Raw genomic sequence first — 20,878 nt, 5'->3', positions numbered from 1 at the left:
ACACGGCCCCCAGAGAGCCTTGCCTCTGGGGCACGAGGCTGCGGGAGCGCGCGGGCGCGCCCGAGGCTGCAGGGCGCGGGGGCGCGGAGGTGGGGCTGCGGGGGCGCCCGGCTTCCCTCTTTGCCAACCGCCCGGCCGCTGGCGTCCTCGGTTGCCAAGAGTTTCGGGGCCGAAGTGCAGTGGGTGCCAGCGCCTGACGTCACCGCTGCCCGCCGGTTTGGGGAATAGGGGGAGGGGGCACCCGCAGAAAGGCCCCGAACGCCCCCCAGCCCTCGGTTTGTGCCCGTCTTCCTGCACGTTCTCTCCTCCGTGCCCTCTCGAGTTTTCCTCATTTATTTGCTGCCCGCGTTCCTCTCCTTTTCAGCGCCCCATTTGCCGCCCCCCGCCACCTCCTTTTCTGTTTCTATCCATCCATCCACCTGTCTTCGGTCTTTCTCCTCCTTTTCTGGCACCCGCTGGACATTCTCGGAGGTTCCAGGGGGCGCGGTGGAAAGGCACCAGTGGGCATCGGGCGCCCCCTCGTGTCCCACTTGGCCCAGCCTGGCCTCGGCCCTGGGGTAGGGCGGAACACTCGCCCCACCACCGTGATTCAAACCAGTTTACACGGAGGACATTCAACTTACAGTTGTGAAAATAATGTTAAAGCTCACCTGAAAAAAAATAAACAACTCATCTTTTCATTCTTTTAGTATCTACTCTTTACTAGATATGGCTGCTATAAATATAATAATGGATTCACAATTTCACAATGGATTTTCTTGAAAGTCAGATTGACAGCTTTGCATAACAGCATGCAGAAGTCCCGAGCTACCTGGCCTGGGGAGGCAGAGCACAGCAGTCTCCTGGCCAGCTGTGTTGACTCAGTGCAGCTGTGACCTCTCTGAGCCTGACCTTCCTCCTCTGCAGAAGGGAGATGAACAGCTGTGCCTGACTTGTAAGTTTATTGTGAAGATTAGACAAGCTACTGCAAGGTGGTGCCTGTAACAAAGCTGGGCTAACAGAAGGCTCTCAGATCATGGTGGTTGGCTACCAAACTGCACTTTGTTGTTCAGTCGCTAAGTTGTGTCCGACTCCTCGTGACCGCGTGGACCAGGCTCCCCCGACTTTCACCATCACCCAGAGTTTGTTCAGATTCATGTCCATTCAGTCAGTGATGCTTGCTATCTAACCATCTCATCCTCCGCTGTCCCCTTTCGCCTTCAATCTTTCCCAGTATCAGATCTTTTCCAATGAGTCAGCTGTTCACATCAGGTAGCCAAAGTATTGGAGCTTCAGCATCAGTTCTGCCAATGAATAATCAAGATTGATTTCCTTTAGGATTAACTGGTTTGATCTCCTTGCTGTCCGAGGGACTCTGAAGAATCTTCTCCAGCAACACAGTTTGGAAGCATCAATTCTTCCATGCTCAGCCTTCTTTCTGGTCCAACTCTCATATTTTTACATGACTACTGGAAAAAATCACGTTTGACTATACGGACCTTTGTCTGCAAAGTGATGTGTCTGCTTTTTAATACATTGTCTAGATTTGTCATAGCTTTCCTCAGGAGGAGCAAGCAGCCTGCCCTTAGAGAAGGATATTTGAGAAAATACAAAACACACATGTATATAGTTTACAAAATTGCAATGAGAATATTAAAAAGCTCAAAGTATTTGTTCACAGCCATAAAGGATTTCTTCTTGAGATGATGTTATTCATATTTTCTGGAGTGTCGGCTGTGGGCTGGGTGCTGCTCAAAGGGGTAAGTGTTGAATGAGGCTCTTAGGGCTGGTCCATCTGAGCCCAAAGTCCTTTCCACCAAAGCTCTCTAGTCCACTTTTTCTTTTCTCTGGCTGCTAACAATTTAAACTTTTCCTTTCACTTGGTTCTCAGGACTGCACAAGGGCCGCCTCAATGGAGTCATCCTAGCTGTCCTTACACAAGGATTCTGCCTTTTTATCTCCCTCATTTGCAACAGGGGTGCGCCTCCCAGATATTTTCTTCATCAGTACTTTCACGGCCATCAACCAGATCTGAAACTGTCCTCTCGCCCCGAAAGAAAGCTGTCCAATCCCCCTCCAGGGGCTCAGTCCCACTTCTTCCTCCTTTTAGTGGAACTGGCCGCTGGGAGAGCCTTGGTAACCCCATAACTTGGTGCCCCCCAAACCTTCTCACCCACCAGTATATGCTTCATTGTCTATCTTCCTGTACCTGGATGCCTCAACAAAGCTGTGCAGCCACTTACCACCCCAGGGTGGGACCAGAGGCAGGGTGAGCCTCTGCAATGGAGGAGGGAGTAACACTAGGTTTTACAGGAGCTGTGTCTGTGGTGAATCAGAACATTCATCCCTGCAGGAGCCCTGATCCAGGGCCACTTCCCCACCCCTGGCTGGCCCCGAACTAATTAGAGGAGACTCCGGGCAAAGGAGCTGAGACATTTTGGCCCCTTGCAGGAGGGTGCCTACCAGCCCTCCAGGCCTTTCTGATGTCCTCAGAGGCCCTGAGAAATGCTCCTCTTGTGTCTGAGTACCAGCAAACAGGCCTCAGCGCCTCCATCACTGAGAACACCACCTGGGTTCTAACCCCGCGGACAGGTCTGGGCTTTTTCAGCCTTCCCCTTGCACTGTTTTCAGACCTGGGAAAATACACCGCTGAAGCCACACTCTACCCGCGGCCCGGCCCTCACCCCCAGCAAATAAAACCATGTATCTCTCTCCAAAACAGACACCTTAGTGTGGAGCTTGGAGCTTCTCTCCGGTTCCATACCAGTCCCCGGGATGAGTGCTCCCAGAACCCCTCCTACCCCAGGAATTTGGCCCAGCCCCTCACAAGTCGGGATTGTAGTTATGGATGCCGCTGGGGCCATGGGCGAGCATTCTTTGCCCGGGCCAGGGCTTGCACACAGGGCGCATTCCGTGAGAACTTTTAGGGCCGAAGGGGGACACGACTACATAGGTCCCTCAGTCATTAAATGAGCACACATTAGGCGCCTGCTGTGTGACAAGCTCTGTGCGGTGCTTTGCGGGGGAACGCCTCATCTGTGCCTGGATCCGGACAAACGAATTCGTTATTAATCTTTGTGAAAAGAGTCAGCCTTCCCACGAAGACGGCAAGTGAGCTGTAACTGTTGTGCCAGCTGCGGGACAAAACACCGCTAGAGAACCTGAGGGTGGCAACACGCATCAAGGTGAAACCCGGGTGCACCTCCCCGCCACACCCAAGATGGCCACCTGCCGGGGTCCCCTGTCCCTTAGTTCCACGCAGGCGCACTTCCGCCTGCCACTCCAAATATGGCGGCAAGCGCGCCCCGGGGAGGGGGCCACGGGCGGAAGTGGGTGTGACAGGGACGGGAGCCGAGAGGGCCCTCTGAAGCGAGACGCTGGGCTGTGGGAGCCGCACGCAGGGAGGGTCGAAGTCATGATCCCCCCGCAGGAGGCGTCCGCCCGGCGGCGGGAGATCGAGGAGAAGCTGAAGCAGGTGGGGCTGGGGAGGCGGGGGAGGAGGTGAGGAAAGGGGCCGAGATCCCGGCCGGGCGTCTACTCAGGGAGGTAGCAGGAGTGGGAGGGGGCCGGGTACCAGGCAATCGGGTCCGGGCGAGGCTGTGGAGCCGGGATGCGGTGGTCTCTGGCTTCTGGTGATGTCCTCCCCTCTCTCTGCAGGAGGAGGAGACGCTGTCCTTCATCCGAGACAGCCTGGAGAAGAGCGACCAGCTCACCAAGAACATGGTGAGTAACCCCTCAGCTGGGAGGGCCTCCAGACGCTGGAGAGAGAACCCTGCGACCCAGGGGTTTGGGTACCTAAAGCCTGAGGCTTCTGGCCTGGGTGGTGATGGGTGGTAACGTCTGGGTTTCTCTAGCAACAGTGTTACACTTCTCTTACACTCTCTTCCCCTTGCCTGCCCCTTCGCTGAGGATGCTGCAGCCCCCGACATTTCTGCTTTCTGCCTGAGTTCTCCATTCTTCTTTCTCTCCTTCCGCAAACATTTAGTGAGACTGACTTAAGTGGGCTGGGTACTGGCCATGGGTCACCCTCAATTTAAGTGTGGGTATCACCGGTGGGGTTACCACTTCTGAGGTTACTGAGGGCGGGAGACTCAGCTGTCACTCCAGATAGCTGGAGGGGTAAAATGAGCCAGAAATCAGACAGATGTGGGATCTAGCCCTTGCCCCTCCACTTATTTGTGTGTGGCTCCTGACAGGTAACTCTGAGCCTCAGTTACCTCCTCTGCTAAAATAGACGATGCTAATCTCCCTTGTAGCTGTGAAGGTCATAGAAGCTAATGCGTGGAAATGCCTCTTGCACTGTATCTGCTATACAATAGGTACTCAATAAACATGAACTTCCTTTCTTATTCCTAAAAGAGCCTGGAAAACCCAAACCGAGTAGTAGATAGAAACGTGGATATGTATTCAGTAACACAGTCATCAAGTGCTGCTGCTGCTGCTAAGTCGCTTCAGTCGTGTCCGACTCTGTGTGACCCCATAGACGGCAGCCCACCAGGCTCCCCTGTCCCTGGGATTCTCCAGGCAAGAGCACTGGAGTGGGTTGCCATTTCCTTCTCCAATGCGTGAAAGTGAAAGTGGAGTCGCTTGGTCGTGCCTGACTTTAGTGACCCCATGGACTGCAGCCCACCAGGCTCCTCTGTCCATGGGATTTTCCAGGCAAGAGTACTGGAGTGGGGTGCCATTGCCTTAGAGAGAGGAGGTTTGAAGGTACCAGGAATGCATTTGAGGCTACTCTGTATGAAACTAGTTCCTGTTCAGTCTAGGAAAGCATCAGAGAGAACATAAATTGAGATCTGGCTTTAAGGGGTGGAAGGGAAGCCATCCTGTGGTGATTTTCTGAGGAGTTAATATAATGCTTGCCTCGCCTTCAGATCAAACTTCAGCCAGTTTATTTGGGCCACCTCCCATCTGCCAGGCACGTGGTAGATCCTGGGGATACAGTGGGGAATAGGTATACCCTCTCCCTCTCCTCTTGGAGCCTACTGTCTAGAAAACCACAGCAAATGCTGAAGACCTGGCTGGGGGGCCGAAGCAGTGCTGGGACAACCCTGAGGCCTGAGAGCACGGGGCTTGCCCCCGCAGGTGTCTATCCTGTCATCCTTTGAGAGTCGCCTTATGAAGCTGGAGAACTCCATCATCCCTGTGCACAAGCAGACGGAGAACCTGCAGCGGCTGCAGGAGAATGTCGAGAAGACCCTGTCCTGTCTGGACCACGTCATCAGCTACTACCACGTGGCCAGTGACACTGAGAAGATCATCAGGGAGGGGTGAGCTCGGGCCAGAGCGTCACGTTCCTGACGCCTCTTGGACCAGTAGGCTTTGGAAGGGGGGTAGAATATGTGTAAGCCTGGAGTCCCCTGTGTTAATTTCTGTTCTCCCATTTCCAAATACCATTCCTCTTCATCTTCCATCTGCCCGGGCTAATGTGGCTCTTCTCCTTTCCAGGCCCACAGGTAGGCTAGAGGAGTACCTGGGAAGCATGGCCAAGATTCAGAAGGCTGTGGAGTATTTCCAGGACAATAGCCCAGACAGCCCAGAGCTCAACAAAGTGGTAAGGGGCCAGCAGAGTGATGTGAGAGGTTGGCAGACACCAATCCCTGCCCAGGTCTCATGACTGACACTGAACCAGCTAAAAGATAATATAGTCGAATAAAGAGAAGTATATAATACTATGCACATACTATAGACATTAAAATCTCTGTTTCAGGAATTACAGGTATACATTTTGATTGCATTTTAATAATTTAGCTAAATTATAAGTTGTTGTTTAGTTGCTGAGTTCTGTCTGACTCTTTTGCAACCCCATGGACTGTAGTCTGCCAGGCTCCTCTGTCCATGGGATTTCCCAAGCAAGAATACTGGAGTGGGTTGCCATTTCCTTCTCCAGGGGATCTTCTCAACCCAGAGATCTCCTGCATAGGCAGGCAGGTTCTTTACCACTGAGCCACCAGAGAACACACATTACAAGTTACCTATGAAATGTAAATTTAACATTTGATTTTTATAAATGCATGGGTATTTTTTTAGTGTAGTGAAAAATACATAATATAAAAATTACCACTTCTAACCGTCTTTAAGGGAACAGTTCAGTGACATTCACGTTGTATAACCATTGCCACCTGGCTACACAGAAGGCTGACAGGATCAGTATATTGCCACACTAGTAACCCGGAGGGGACACACCGGTATAACCAGTGTACTACAGCCCATCAGTGGGCAGCCTGGACTCAGAGACTGGAATGTCAGGGGTTGGAGAACTTTGTTCTTGAGGGTCTCTTCCAAGTTCACATCACAGAGTGAAGAGCTCTGTGCTAGAACTTGGGTGTGGGGGTGGGCTAGAGAAGGAGAAGACAAAAAATAGACAACTCCACGTTTACCCTAGAGGACTTACTTTTCAAGTAAGCAGAAACACTCCAACTTCTCTCTATTTTTAAAGCATCTTTATTGAGATATAATTCACATACCAATAAAATTTTACCCATCTGAAGTATAAAGCTTAGTAGTTTAGTAATCAGTAATTTAGTAGTTTTAACAATCCCCGAGTCATGCAACATCCCTGGAATAAATGTCATAACGTATTCATCCCCTGTAAAAAGAAACACGTTGGCAGTCCCTCTTCTTCCCTCGCCTCCCCATTCTCCCCCCCACTAGTACTCACTCATGTTTTCTTTGTACATTTGCCTGTTCTGGACTTCTGTAAATGGAATCGCACAATATGTGACCTTTTGAATCTAGCTGCTTTCAGATTGCCTGTTCACAAGGTTCATCTGTGTGGTAACGTGTGTCAGCGCTTCACTCCATTGTAGGGCTGAATTATCTTGCATTCGATGGATCTACCACAGCTTGTTTGTCCATTCGTCTTTTTGGTGGTTACAGGCAGTGTTGCTGTGAACACTTGTGTACATACTTTTGTGTGGGCATATATTTTTGATTCTCTTGTCTGCTCTGAATACCTATCACTTATCAGATACATGATTTGCAAATATTTCCCTTCAATTTATGGATCGTCTTTTCACTTTTTTTTTGGAGGGGGGTGCGGGGGAGTGCTCACAGCATGGCATGCGGGATCTCAGTTCCCTGGCCAGGGATTGAACCCTTGCCTCCGTCCGTGGAAGTATGGAGTCTTAAGCCTTGGACAGTCTGGGAAGTCCCCCTCTTTTCACTTTTTTGATGGCATCATTTTCAGCACATAAGTTTTTGACATCCAATTTATGTTTTTTTCTTTTGCTTTTCTAACAAGGGTTTCTAACAAACCCTTTTCTAACAAGAATACAAATTAATGGTGGAATGAGAAAATAATCAGCTGATACCTGTAAGCACCTACTTTTTGTAAAACTCTGGGTTTCACCTGCAAGCATACATTTTAAGAGAACAAAAGGGAAAGAAATAATACAGGAAGGCTTCCGAGCGTTTCTTCTCTGGGAAAAAGGAAGTGAAGGCAGAGGAGGGCTGGGACCCAGAAGCAGGAAGGGAAAGGAAGGGTATGGGGAGGCAAGGGCCAGCTGAGTGCTGGAGCAGCTGCGGACCCTCATCTTTCCCCCTGCCCTCCCTCCATCCATAGAAGCTGCTGTTTGAGCGGGGGAAGGAGTCGCTGGAGTCCGAGTTCCGCAGCCTGATGACCCGGCACAGCAAGGTGGTGTCCCCGGTGCTCATCCTGGATCTGATCGGTGGTGAGGACGACCTGGAGCTCCAGGAGGAGGTGCCCCTGGAGCACCTGCCCGAGAGCGTGCTGCACGACGTGGTCCGCATCTCCCGCTGGCTGGTGGAATACGGCCGCAACCAAGGTGAGGCGGCCCGGGTGCTGGTGGCAGGCCGGAGGGAGCGGGCCTCCCCTTCGTTTCTTTAGTCCACTTGCATGTCTTTGATAGAGTTTAGTAGGAGACAACGTGAGCCATAAATCCCGAGCGTGTGTGTCAAACTGGGAATCTAGCAAATCCAACCGTTTCTTTATATGCCTTCCTTTCTCCTGTTGCTTCCTTTTTCCCCCCAATTAATTACAAAACTTTTAAACAGCACAGAAAGCTTTAGGTGAAAGCAGAAGTTCACCTGCCTGCTTCTGTGATGCCTACAGCATGACCCAAAGATGAGTGCTGTTGAGGTTGTTTACAGCCTTCCAAAAAATCTTTATGTGTGTGAGAGAGAGAGTAACTATGTGCGTATCGCCCCCTCGTTCCCAGGTGGAAGGACAGTTGTCCTCTCTGACAGTTGTTTTCTGGCTTTTGCTTTTAACTTAGTGACATGCCTTGAGAGCATTCCATATCAGTACATGTGTATCTGCTTCATTCTTTTTGACAGCTGCATAATATTCTGGGGTGTGTTGGTCCCATCATTTCTTTGGCCTGTCCCAGGATTTTTAAAAGAAAACTCCTGAGTTAAACAAAAATTTAAAAAAACTAATGAATATTCAATTTCAAGCTGCTTAGTCCTCCACGTTTTTCTTCCCTTTGGTAGTGTGTACACGCACCAAGCTGTCAGTGGGCCTTACCACTGTCCCCCTCCTTCTCGAGGACTGTGTGGTGCCGGGTCTCAGGGCTGCCTGTACCAACCGCACAGGCTTGTATGTGGCTCACAAACTGTACTCTGGGAGCCGAGGGGTTGGCAGGAGCGATCCAGGGGCTCCCTTGGGATAAGGGAGGCCCAGGGATGCCTCCAGACCCCCTGCCTCCTTCAGCCAGAACCTCTGTGCTTTGGTCCATTTCGCATGCTAGTGACACGTTGGTTCAGAGCTGCGGAAATGTACTGTGGCATCTGTATCTTTTTTCCTCGCTCATTTGGACTTTTTTCTTTTCTAATTTTCCAGTATTGATAAAGTGCCGGAGTGAACATGCTTACATTGCTTGGTCTTCTTATTTAGGAAGTTCTTTGGGATATTTTCTCAAAGGTGCAGTTATCAGGTAGAGCTGTCTGAACAGATCTGTAACCTTCTTGCCATCTTACGTTCTTCTCCGGACAGATGGGGCTGGTGGACTGACCGTCGACAATCCTCCAGCTGTTTATTCTTCCTTAACTTCATTTATCTTAGCTATTTGACCGGGCTGTCACGATCCTCTCATTCTTTTAAATTTTCACTTCATTCACAGCTAAAGAATGGTCTATTTTTTTCACTTGCTGACATTTATTGGGACTTCCCTGGTGGCTCAGATGCCTACAATGCAGGAGACCTGGGTTTGATCCCTGGGTTGGGAAGATCCCCTGGAGAAGGAAATGGCAACCCATTCCAGTATTCTTGCCTGGAAAATCCCATGGATGGAGGAACCTGGCAGGCCACAGTCCATGGGGTCGCAGAGTCGGACACGACTGAGCGACTTCACTTCACTTCACTTCTTGTCTCTTTACTGCCTACACCTTGCTCACATCCTTTGCATGCTCAGTCGCTGGAGTCATGTACGACTCTTTGCAACCCCATGGACTTTACCTCACCAGGCTCCTCTGTCCATGGGATTATCTAGACAAGAATACTGGAGTAGGTTGCCATTTCCTTCTCCAGGGAGAAGGACTTCCTGAGTCAGGGATTGAACCTGGGTCTCCCGCATTGCAGGCAGATTCTTTACTGACCAAGCCACCAGGGAAGCCCAAGATTACTGGAGTGGGTAGCCTATCCCTTCTCCAGGGGATCTTCCCGACCCAGAAATCACATCCTTTGACCTCTTACCAAGTTGAAGCTGGGTGTTAACTTTGTATTTTTTTTATCTAAAAAAAAAAACTTAACCGGGAATTCCCTAGCAGTCCAGTGGTTAGGACTCTGCTTTCAGTTCCACAGGCCTGCGTTCAATCCCCTGTCTGGGAACTAAGATCCCACAAGCCTCGGGGTGTGGCCAAAAATAAACAAAATAAAAAATTAAAAAACATTACTTTCAAAGGGAGCTCTCTGGTGGTCCAGTGATTAGGACTCTGATTCTACTGTAGGGAGCACGGATTCGATCTTTGGTCGGGGAACCAAGAACCACATGCTGTGTGGCATAGTAAAAAAACAACAACAACAACAAAACAACTCACAACTGTTGGTTCTGTTGGGGGATAGTTTCTCTCATAAGACTTTGTTTAATTTGGGATGAGGCTGCCCTGGGGGCTTCTAGGAAGAGGTTCGCAGGTAGCAATAGCAGGTACCCACTGCTGCCCCAAGGAGCTGTGTCTGGAGGGGAGAGGGAGGCTCCTGGGCCAGGGGCAGGGACCTCAGCTGTCGCCTGTCTTTCCTCAGATTTCATGAACGTCTACTACCAGATCCGCTCCAGCCAGCTGGACCGCTCCATCAAAGGCCTGAAGGAGCATTTCCGGAAGAGCAGCTCTTCCTCCGGGGTCCCCTACTCCCCTGCCATCCCCAACAAGAGGAAAGACACACCCACCAAGAAGCCGGTCAAGCGGCCAGGTGAGCCCCCCACCGCCGGCCCACCTCAGAACCATCCCAAGGGCCACCTGGGACCTGGGTTGCCCAGGCCCACCCCAGGGTGAGCCGCATCGGCCCCTGTAGAGCTTGTGCTCACAGTACCCCTGACCATAGGTACACGGGACAGAAAGCAGGTGTCTGCCAACCCAGCAAAGCCTGGTCCAGTGAGCTCCTTTCTCACGAGTCCGGGGGCTGCATAAGGGTCCTTGGAGCAGAGGGTCACAGTCCTGGAGAGGCGGGCTGACAGGGGTGCCGGGGCAGCCACTCGCTGGGCGCCCTCGGCCTCTCTCCGTCATCTTGTGGAAAGGCCAGGCCTGCTGCCGCCACCAAAACCGTGGAATGGGACAGGGGCAGGCACTGCGGGCTTCACCTTCCAGGAAGCCCAGGCCGCTTGACCTGACGCATGGTTAGGAAGTGGAGAGGGGAGAGTTTACTCTTTCACAATCCATCCATCCATCCAGAAAAAAAAAAAAAAATCCCAGGCCATCCTCGCCGAAGGACACAGTTGGGCTTTTGGGTTCCACTCGAAGCTTGTGTCCAGCTGTGGGGAGTCGGGGGAGGGTCATTGAGGTGGGAGAGGCCTGGGCTGTGGGTGTCCTGGGCGAGCAGCTCACTGTCTGGCCTCCTTCCCGTCATCGTGTGCCCCGTAGTCTGTGCTCCAGGTAAACAGTGGCCCTCTGGATGTGTCATCCGCTTGGCAAGCCTGGCTGTGTCTAGCTGCTGAGAGGTGTTGCCCTCGAGAGGCTGGGGTCTTCCGGGGTGAGGGACCACTGCAGACCCCAGGGAGAGAGAGAGCCAGTGAGGCCAGGGGCTTCTTCTGCCTCAGCCCACCTGGTCCAGCTGCTGTTGCCTCACATGCCCAGAGGCACTGGTGGGACCGTCCTTCGTGACGGCGCTCTCCTTCCCTGCCCCTCAGGGAGCAGGGTTGCCTGTTCACAGTTGCCCTGAAAACCCGCTCTTCCTCAGGCCTTTGTTCAGGGTTTGGAGACACGGCAGAGCAGAGGCTGCCCGCAGGCAGGGCACCAGTGGGCGTGGCATGACGGAAGCTGGGGGCCCTTCCCCTCCAGCATGGATGTCCTGGCCGCCCCCCTGGGAGAACTGGCCGCAAACAGGGACTCTAGTAAGGCTGCCTGTGTGGCCACAGCCGCCCGCCACACGGGCCTGTCCGTCTCTGTGCCTCGGCTCAGCGAGGCTGTGGGGCTCCTTGGGCCTCGGCAGGCCTGCTCTCTCCTCCCCTCTGTCTCTTCTCCGACGGGCACTCCAGGACCCAGACTGCATCCAGGAGCACTGCTGGCCCTGCTGGGGAGCCGGGGTCTGATCTTGGTGCTCCCGCTGGACCTAAAGCAGCCTTGACTTCGAGCCTGCCGAAAGGAGGGCTGTAGCTGTGAGGGTCCCTTTGGTTTCTGTGGGGTTTCAAGAGTTGTCAGAAGCTGGGGATGGGGGGAGCTCAGAACTGATGCCGAAAACTAGGGAGACAGGACGTGGCCCCCAGGACGTGGTTCCCAGCTCTTGAGGAGCGAAGCTGGGAGGCGCGGTGGGTGATGAAACACTGACCTTGGCATCGTCCAAGGTAGTTGGGTACCTGACAGGCATGGCGGCTGCCAGATCAGTGTCCCCAGCCCACATCCACGCGGACGTGCTGGCGAGGCTCCTGAAGGCTGCGTGGGCCCATCTGCTCCGGCTCGGCTGTGGGGCAGGAAACCGATTGGCTCATTAGTGAGGCTGCTCGCTGAAGAAGGAGAACACGGCGAGACAGATGCTGAACCGGAGCCCCGAACTTGATTGTTAGTAGCTAATTGTGGTTGGTGTGCACAGAGAGAAATGTCCCGCCTCCCCAAGCCTTTTGGGGAGCTGCCAGGACCCAAGCAGCCTCCCTGTGTTCAGTGATGCCCGGGGGCATCCAGCAGTCCCCAGGGGAGAGGGACCCGAGTTACCCTCACAGTGCCTCCCCGCCCCCGGCTTTGTTGACGAGGCCGCTGCACACATCTGTTTTGAGTGCTGTTTTATTTCCCTCACGTGTTCTTCCCTGAGCTGTCTCGCTCCCATAGAGGTAGCTGACCCGAGAGGCTGTGGGCACCGCGGCGTTGTTGTCATTGTTCTCACGTGTGATACTAACTGTTGGTTTTTTCCCCCCATGCCAAGAGTATGCCCCCTTTCCTGTGGCCCTCCCGCTCCAGCTCTCTGTGTGGTGGCCTCTGTTAACTTCTCGGCTTTTGAGTCATTCCCAAGAGCTCTGATGGTTCGGGTCCCTCCCCTGGTATGCGGGCCACTCTGCCTCTGGATCTCCAAGCCTCCCACTGCTGTCCCTGGAAGCCCAGTCCCATTTCGCCACCTCCCGGGTCTCCTGCTTTCGGTGGGCTGCTGCTTGGCCGCTTCTGGCACTGAGCGTGCCCGGAGAGCTCGGCCTGCCCTTGGGAGAGGACCCAAGGGCCTCAAGGTGTCCCCAGGATCTCCCTTTCTGAGCTCAAGAGCTCTGTGACTTGCTCCTCTGTCCCAGGGCCTATAATCCAAGTGCCACTCAGTACTGTTTTTTTTTTTAATTTTTGGCTTCTCCTGGTGGATCTTTGCCCATCTCATCTCCTTCACCCGCTGCACTTCCTCAAATGAACTCAGACCCAGAACCACGAGGGTCACTGGCAGAACCAGGAGTCCCCTGGGGGAATGAAACAGCTCCGTTCCTCCGTCCGGGCGTGCTCACTGCTGGGGTGGGCGCAGGCCTGGGGGAGAGGGCTCGGTGGAGGGCTGCTGCTGTTTTCTCTCGCTCATTTCCTAGGTCTTCTTGTCTCCTCTCTGTGTGGCTCTGGTGACAGGGACGATCCGTAAGGCTCAGAACCTTCTGAAACAATATTCTCAGCATGGTCTAGATGGGAAAAAGGGGGGCTCTAACCTCATTCCTCTGGAAGGTAATCACCCCGTGTTCCTCTCCAGTTCCCTCCTCCTCCACTGTGTGTCCACTCCCGTGGCAGGGCAGAGCCTCCACCCCCCAGAGGGCTTCTGGCACAAGCCTGAGAGGGGCGGGGGGAACTGAGGTCCCTGGGCCGCTGAGCCCCGCTGGCTGGCTCGGGGCAGCCTTTAAGGTCTTGGCCCAGTCCTGTCTGGCTGACGGAGGCTCTGCCCCCCGGGAGGCTTCCCGCCCCCTCCCCATCCTGTCTCTGTCCTTCTTGTCTCCCCTTTGAACTCTGAGAAAGTTCTCTGTCATGGGCAGCCCTTTCACGCTCAGACCAGCAGTGGCAGGGCCAAGCTGGCTGACCCCGCCACCCCCAACCTTCAGAAGGGGGAGCGTGCGCAGCCTGTGTCCCCCCGTCTCCCATCAGAGGAGGGACAGCCCTGCCCCGGTGGACCAGATCTGCCTTCAAAACAATGACCCTGGGGGACAAAAGGAGCCTGTCCCCATTCATTGGGCAATGACATATCTCTAACCGGACCTCTCCCCAAATACGGTGAGACACAGCCCCTGGGGCTGAGCATCAGACCTTCTGCAGCTGCCGGAAGCTCTTCAGAAACCCTCTGTGGTCCTCACAGCTTTCTCAGCCTCCGGGTTTGGGGAAGCCGGCTCCCAAGGGCGGTCCAGGCACTGCAAGTCAGGCTTGAAACGGCTGTTCCCAAGGTGGTCTGAGGCAGAGGAGGGGCTCAGAGCCCTCTCCAGTGCCCCCGTCCGTACACCCCATCTCATATGCGCCCCCTGGAGATTGAGGGCTCCTTCTCAGCCCCCGCCCCCACCCAAGAGGCAGCCATCCCGCCCCTGGATAAACGCTGCTTGTGTTTGCGGCTGACGTCTCGCTAGGTCACGAGCATGATTTCCGAGTTAAGCACCTGTCCGAGGCCCTGAACGACAAGGCCGGGCCACTGGCCGGTGAGTACCGCAGCCCAGCCCGCGGGCCGCCAGCGCCACACTCCCGGCCACCCCCGGAAGGGCCCGCTCCCGCTGCCCAGCCGGCCTCTGCTCCAAGAACGAGCCAGGCCTACTCGCCTCTCTCTCTCCCCGGTCTCCTCTCTCTCTCTCTCGGGCACTAGGTCTCCCTGCCTCTCTCCAGACGGGAGTGCAGGCTGGGCTTTCCAGGCCTGGGCCGAGGGCAGAAGCTGCAGGCGGCCCCTTGGAGGGTAGGGAGCGCCCGCACCTGACTCCAGCAGCAGCTCCAAGGCTCTGACCCCCTCAGAGCCCGTCCCTTGGCACGTAGCATCTGGTTGCCTGCGGACACCACTGCCCCAGCCTCCAGTCCCGTGGAGGGACCCCCTGCTCCTCCCGGGGCAGCTGACGACCAAGCAAGCCTCCCTCTCTGGGGCTTACGTGGCCTGCTGTCCAACTTTGATCCCATGTCAGCTAGCCTCATAGACCAGAGCCCACCGCCTTTTTATACATTCCAGAAGGCCTGGCCAGGCCAGTGTCTGCCTTCAGAGGCCCAGCATCTTCTGAGATGGCGCCAGCCTCCTCGGGGTGGATATTGCCTCTTGCCCATCCCTGAGTGTCGTCTTCCCAGTACAGTTCAAAATCCCCCGTCTGGGTTCAGACGTGTCTTCTCCAGGAAGTCGACTGAGGGGTCTTCTTGTCCTTGAATCCATCTCCCCCACACCTCCCATACCTGACGCTCTGGGACAGTAGTACTGCCCACAGCAGAGCTGAAAATGAAGCTCAGACCAAGGCTGGACTCAGCCCCTTTTTTTCCCCCTCAAACCCTGGCGGCTCTGCTAGAGTCCTCTCAGCTTTCTGCCAGCAGTCTTCCTCCCATCTGCTGCCAATCTGGCTGCAGCCCAGGAGCTGGAGAGATTCACGGCCCCCACCCCAGCAGGGAGAGGGGCTACCCCAAACCAGTAGCTCAGGGGCCCTGCTGTCCCCCCAGGGAGAGATGACATGCTGGACGTGGAAACCGATGCCTACATTCACTGCGTCAGTGCCTTTGTTAAGCTGGCCCAGAGCGAGTACCAGCTGCTGACGGACGTCATCCCTGAGCACCATCAGAAAAAGACTTTCGACTCTTTGATACAGGTCTGGCCCCGCCCCGCCTCGACCAGATGCCCCAAGTGAGAGCTGTCCCTGCAGAAGCTTGAGTCCGGGCCAGGTTCCTAGCCCTTAACTCCAACCACTTCCTCCACCCTGATCCTGGGGCCTCTGAACTGGGTGATGTGTCCTGATCGGAGGCACACTGCCCCCCATACCCTTCCGGCTGCCCTCACCGGCCATGGGAGCCAGCTGGCTGCCCCTTCCCTGAGCCCTCCCCCTGCCCCACTCTCTCAGGACGCCCTGGACGGGCTCATGCTCGAAGGTGAGAACATTGTGGTGGCCGCCCGCAAGGCCATCATCCGCCACGACTTCTCAGCCGTGCTCACTGTCTTCCCCATCCTGCGGCACCTCAAGCAGACCAAGCCTGAGTTTGACCAGGTGCTCCAGGTACGTGGGGGCAGGGGGGCCCTTGGGGACGCCGGGAGGAGGAGTCCCGCCGCCCAGCAGGGCCTCTCAGGAGAACTGCATTCTCTGCTCAGAGTGAGGGGCAGCAGCAGCTTCCCCGGGGCCCTGGGCGGGTGGAGGTGCTCTTGGGGGAGTGAGGAGAAGAGACAGTCCCCGGGGCGGGGGGCTGGGAAGGAGCAGGGCTCTGGAGCCCTGTGCAGCCATGTGGCTACATCCTCAGGGCACGGCCGCCAGCACCAAGAACAAGCTGCCCAGCCTCATCACCTCCATGGAGACCGTGGGAGCCAAAGCGCTGGAGGACTTTGCCGACAACATCAAGGTGCCCTTCCTCTGTCCACGCCACCCAGGCCGGCCGGCGGGGCTGCAGGCAGGGCCACTGCCAACGGCCTCAGGAACTCCTGAGAGCAGGCCTCCAAGTGGGGTGGGCCTGCCCTGCGGGGAAGCTGGCCAGCCGTGCTGCTGGTCTCCTGTCAGTACCCACGGGCCTCCCTTTCTTTCCCAGAGGCCCCCACCCGAGGCATCAAGCTCCTTTAGGTCCCTCTTGCTTTTTTGTTTGTGCCCGATGGGGTGTCCTGATGCGTGTCTGCCAGGAGGTTGCGCTGTGGGCCCACAGACAGGTGCTGGGTGGGCTGGGGCATCCTTAGGAGCTGTCTCAGAGACTCAGGCTGTCTGTCCCACAGAATGACCCGGACAAGGAATACAACATGCCCAAGGATGGCACCGTGCACGAGCTCACGAGCAACGTAGGTGCTGCCGGGGACTCCTGGGGCGGGCGAGGGGCATAGGTGGCAGGATGGGCGGGAGGCGCTGAGCACCCCCTGCAGACGGGGCCTTTCCCTGGAGGCGAGACCCACAGGGTGAAGTGGCAGGTTTGCTGCCAGCTGTTTCATCGGCAGATGCCTGCCCTCACCTGTCCTGGAATGGCCAGAGGGGCTGCACCGTGGGGGCTGATCCAGCCTTTGGGTCCTGCCCTTGACCTTCTTCTTGGCCCTATTTTCTCCCCACACAGGCCATCCTCTTCCTGCAGCAGCTTCTGGACTTCCAGGAGACGGCGGGCGCCATGCTGGCCTCCCAAGGTACTTGACACCTCCCAGCGGGGCCCCCCACCCCATTCCTCCCTCCAGGCTGGAGACATGGGGTTAGCCCCCCCAGGGGGCACCCTCCTCTCTGGGTGAGGAGATCCCCCCACCCTAGGGGGTGGAAAGGAGTTGTGGCCTGTGACAGGACCCTCCCCCCCAAGCCTCTTGGGCCATCAGACCCAGCATCAGGAGGGCGGGGTCTGACCTCCTGCCCTGGCCTCCGTCCCCCCGGCTCCGTCCACTGTCCTCGCCCTGGAGTGCAGACCCCACTTGTCTGAAGGTGTCTTTCCCGCCCGCTCCCCCTCCTTCTGCATCTCCCCACCTCCTCTTGTGTTGCCTGTCCTCCTACTTGGTCTCACACCGCTGACCCACTGAGCGGGCTCGGCTGGCTTCTCAGGTCCAGCCTGGTATCTTCCCGTGACCGAGGTTGGGAAGTCAGCACGTGGGGAGGCGCGTGCTGAGACCCAGCCCTGGGCCTTCCCTGTACCCCTCATCCTGGGGGCAGCCTCTGACCTGTCGTTCTCCTGATGTCCACTTCCCAGTGTGTCCCTGGCCTGCGGGGGTCCAACCTGCGCTGTCCTGCTGTCTGTGTCCCGGCGTCGAGGGGCGTGGGCTGCTTGGCTCGGGTGTGGCGGCCGTCTCTAACCTGTTTTGCACTTTGCATCTTTCTCCCTCCTTTGTCTCCCCCCTTCCCCTCTGTGCGCACTGCCTCTCACTGCGTAGTTCTTGGGGACACATACAATATTCCTTTAGACCCCCGAGGTAAGCAGCAGGGCTCGGCAGCCCCATCCTCCCTCTCTGAAGCCCCGTGGGTAAGGTTCCCTGGGCACAGAGGCCCCTGGACAGGCTCAGGGCCCCAGTTGGAGCAGGGTCAGAGGGGCACGGGTTCCTTCAGGGTGCTCCTGACCCCCTCAGCTCCCTGACCGCCAGTTTCTGTCTCTGGGCTTCTGCAGACAGCATCCTGCTGTGCCCAGCACCCTGACTACACCCTTCAGGCTGGTCCAGCACCTCCCTGTCCCCTTCCTACCCTGTCCACTCCCCAACCCCCTGGCCTTCTGCTCTGTGTGGGCAGGACACCTCTGGTCTGGTAGAGGAGCTTATGGGTGGTGGGGAAGAAGGTGGAGAGGCTATCAGGGGCTTATTCTAAAACTCTGCTGCTAATAAATGGGATACATGGGCCTTGTAGGTACCACCCAGCTTGGGTTGGGGGAAGGGGCTGTCCCCACGCCCATCCTGCCTGTCTTCTTGCCGGTCCTTGGGGGTCAGCTCATTAACCCCACCACCCAAGACCATGGAGGGGTCTCCCCAGATTCCAGAAGAGTCCCAGGAAGCACTCCCCTCAGCGGGAAGGGAGCCCCGTAGCTCAGGACATACCCAGCTCTGCCCGAGGAAGGCCCCTCCCAGGGTTTCCCTAGCTGCTCCCCGGGCCAAGGGGAGGCCAGAGAGGGTCTTGGCTGCTGCCACCGCCGCGGTAACAGGACTTCTCCTCTCACAGAGACCAGTTCCTCCGCCACCAGCTACAGCTCCGAGTTCAGCAAGCGTCTGCTGAGCACCTACATCTGTGAGTGGTCCCCGCCAGCCAGCAGCCCCAGCGCCTGGCCTCCTGCCTCTTCCCTTCCTTCTCTTTGTGTGCTCCTGCTAGTCCTGGCCCCGCTCCTGAGGGCCCCCCACCCTGCCCCGACCTTTAGAATTGCAACCTAACCTCTGGCTGGGGGGCTGTGGGGGTGGGCCAAGGGCTCCCAAGTCTGGCGGGGTCTTGGGTCCGGGAGGGACAAGGAGCAACGAGTGGGAGTTGGTTTGCGGATCAGACCGCCGTGGTTGGTAGGTGACCACATCCTTCCCTGTGCAGGTAAAGTCCTGGGCAACCTGCAGTTGAACCTGCTGAGCAAATCCAAGGTGTATGAGGACCCGGCTCTGAGTGCCATCTTCCTGCATAACAACTACAACTACATCCTCAAGGCCCTGGAGAAGTAAGTGGCCGCGGGGGCTGCTCTGGGCTCAGCTGCCTCTGCCCGGCCTCCTGGGGATGGCTGCGCCCCCTGGTGTCCCAGTGGGGAGGGCACCCCTTCGCCCTTGGCGGGCCCAGGACCCAGGGAGGTGGGAGGCAGGCCCCACCGGGGCTGCTGCGGAGGCCAGCAGCCTGTTGGACCTCCGCTCTCTCCTCTGCCGCCTGCTCCCACCCCAGGTCCGAGCTGATCCAGCTGGTGGCTGTGACCCAGAAGACTGCTGAGCGCTCCTACCGGGAGCACATCGAGCAGCAGATCCAGACCTACCAGCGCAGGTGGGAAACCCCCGCCCCGACCTATGTACCCACCACTCACGCTTCCTTCCTAGAGCCTGGGGACGCTGGGCCCGGTCAGAGTGGGGTCAGTGGTGGGGAACTGCTGCCCAGTGGACCCCAATCCTCTGCTTTTTAATCACTTTTGTAGGCGGGTGGGAAGCCCCCTCCCACTCCCTACTCCTTGGCAGGGAAGGGGCGCTTTGCCAGTCTGTTCAAGGGTAGTCTGCCAAGGGTGACAGCTAAGAATGGTTGACTGTCAGAGATGTGGGTAACATTCTGGCCGAGCAAAGAGCCAGGTCGCAGGGGCCCTTGAACTCGGCTGAGCCCTGCTCTCCGGGCTGTCTCTGGTCCTCTCCTCCTGTTTCTTAGTCTGTGTGTCTCTCTCCCTTCGGGGGTTTCTTCCCCGTGGCTGTATCTCCCTCTTCCTCCTTGTTTGTCTGTGCTCTGCTCCTCCTTTCTCATCTGCTTCTCCATCTAAATCGGCCGTGATGCCGACATGAAGTGCAGTCGGTAGTGCTTGATCAATCTATTGAGTGCTCGGTTTCCTGTCCTTAATTTTAAAAGCGAGCAGCTTGAACATTTTTATTCCCAAGGGGGAAAAAAAGAATCTCTGCTGTGTTTTGCTCAGTTTTGACCCAAACTGATCCCTGCCCTCACCACCTACCCCAGTAAATGAAGAGATTTTTTAAAAAAACAAAACCCCAGGAAAGGAAGCAGGGGCCTGAGGCTGTCCCTTTTCTGCCCTGTGCTTCCCTCCCTGCCTGGCAGTTGGCTAAAGGTGACTGACTACATTGCCGAGAAGAATCTACCTGTGGTCCAGCCTGGAGTCAAGGTGGGCTGAAGGTCTGGGCTGGGGAGGGGAGGGATGGCTAGTGGATACGGTGCTCTGTGTTGTCTCTCTGGGAAAAAAATAAACAACCAGAATGAGAAAGCAGGGATGCCTGTGGCCCCGAGGGCAGAAGGGAAGGAGCCAGGGGCAGGGTGCCTCTGCTCTGAGCTCCGCTTTGTCTGCCATCTCCCCCGGCCCCCCAGCTTCGGGACAAGGAGCGGCAGATGATCAAGGAGCGTTTTAAGGTAAGTCAGGATCTTCTCCCCTCCGTCGATTGATGCCACTCCCGTAGCAACACAGACCCGAACGTTTGTCTCTGGGTCACTGCTGTTTCCCCCTGTTGGTGGCCAGGGCTTCAACGATGGCCTTGAGGAGTTGTGCAAGATCCAGAAGGCCTGGGCGATTCCCGACACGGAGCAGAGGGACAAGATCCGCCAAGCTCAGAAAAGTATCGTTAAGGAGACCTACGGGGCCTTTCTAAACAGGTGAGCCCTCCATCTCTGCCTTCCCAGCCCCACGCTCCCCCTCTGCCCCAACTGGACCTCTGGGCTCTTTTCTTTGAGAAAACGTGGAGAGAGGGAGGTGGGTTCAGGTGGCAGACTCAGCGCCTATGGCTTTGGTGTGGGGCCAGACCAAAACATGACTCAGGGGCACCCCATTAGGAGGGCCTTAGGCTGAGGCAGAGCTGGGGAGGGGCTCGGCCTGCCCCCGCTGACCTCAGCGCCTGGGCAGGTATGGCAGCGTGCCCTTCACCAAGAACCCGGAGAAGTACATCAAGTACCGCGTGGAGCAGGTGGGGGACATGATCGATCGCCTCTTTGACACCTCGGCCTGAGCTGCCGCTGCCCCTGCCTGGCTCTGCCAGAGCAGCTGTGTTACTGGACAGATAAACAGGTGTGGACTTGCCTCTGGGCCGGGT

General features: G+C 56.3%; 1 protein-coding gene across 4 annotated transcripts; it reads left to right on the top strand.

The window, feature by feature from the left end:
- Positions 1-3,345: 3,345 nt before the first annotated feature.
- EXOC7 (exocyst complex component 7) lies at positions 3,346-20,865 on the top strand. Of its 4 annotated transcripts, XM_086356244.1 has the most exons (20): positions 3,346-3,454; positions 3,637-3,702; positions 5,065-5,249; positions 5,428-5,533; positions 7,544-7,766; positions 10,181-10,348; positions 13,177-13,269; positions 14,151-14,219; positions 15,205-15,350; positions 15,600-15,752; positions 15,991-16,089; positions 16,451-16,513; positions 16,780-16,846; positions 18,345-18,410; positions 18,699-18,819; positions 19,035-19,130; positions 19,899-19,962; positions 20,163-20,204; positions 20,311-20,444; positions 20,692-20,865. In XM_086356244.1, exons 1-20 carry the CDS (start codon positions 3,395-3,397, stop codon positions 20,792-20,794), a joined length of 2,124 nt encoding a protein of 707 aa, XP_086212370.1. In that variant the 5' UTR covers positions 3,346-3,394; the 3' UTR covers positions 20,795-20,865. The 4 variants fall into 4 exon arrangements, with proteins under 4 accessions (XP_086212370.1, XP_086212372.1, XP_086212371.1 ...); XM_086356246.1 differs by lacking the exon at positions 13,177-13,269; XM_086356245.1 differs by lacking the exon at positions 14,151-14,219.
- Positions 20,866-20,878: the final 13 nt, after the last annotated feature.

This window comes from Bos grunniens, chromosome 19 (assembly GCF_055505025.1).
Source record: "Bos grunniens cultivar Pamir isolate PY7600 chromosome 19, Bosgru_T2T1.0, whole genome shotgun sequence".
NCBI lineage: Eukaryota > Metazoa > Chordata > Mammalia > Artiodactyla > Bovidae > Bos > Bos grunniens.
Note: the sequence above shows the minus strand (reverse complement) of the source record. Positions and strands in the feature narration are given on the sequence as shown.

Coding starts and splice junctions, on each gene's coding strand:
- EXOC7 (XM_086356244.1), top strand. CDS start 3,395: ATGATCCCCCCGCAGGAGGCGTCCGCCCGGCGGCGGGAGATCGAGGAG. Junction 15,753..15,990: donor AGTTTGACCAGGTGCTCCAG/GTACGTGGGGGC, acceptor CTACATCCTCAG/GGCACGGCCGCCAGCACCAA. Junction 20,445..20,691: donor TACGGGGCCTTTCTAAACAG/GTGAGCCCTCCA, acceptor GCGCCTGGGCAG/GTATGGCAGCGTGCCCTTCA.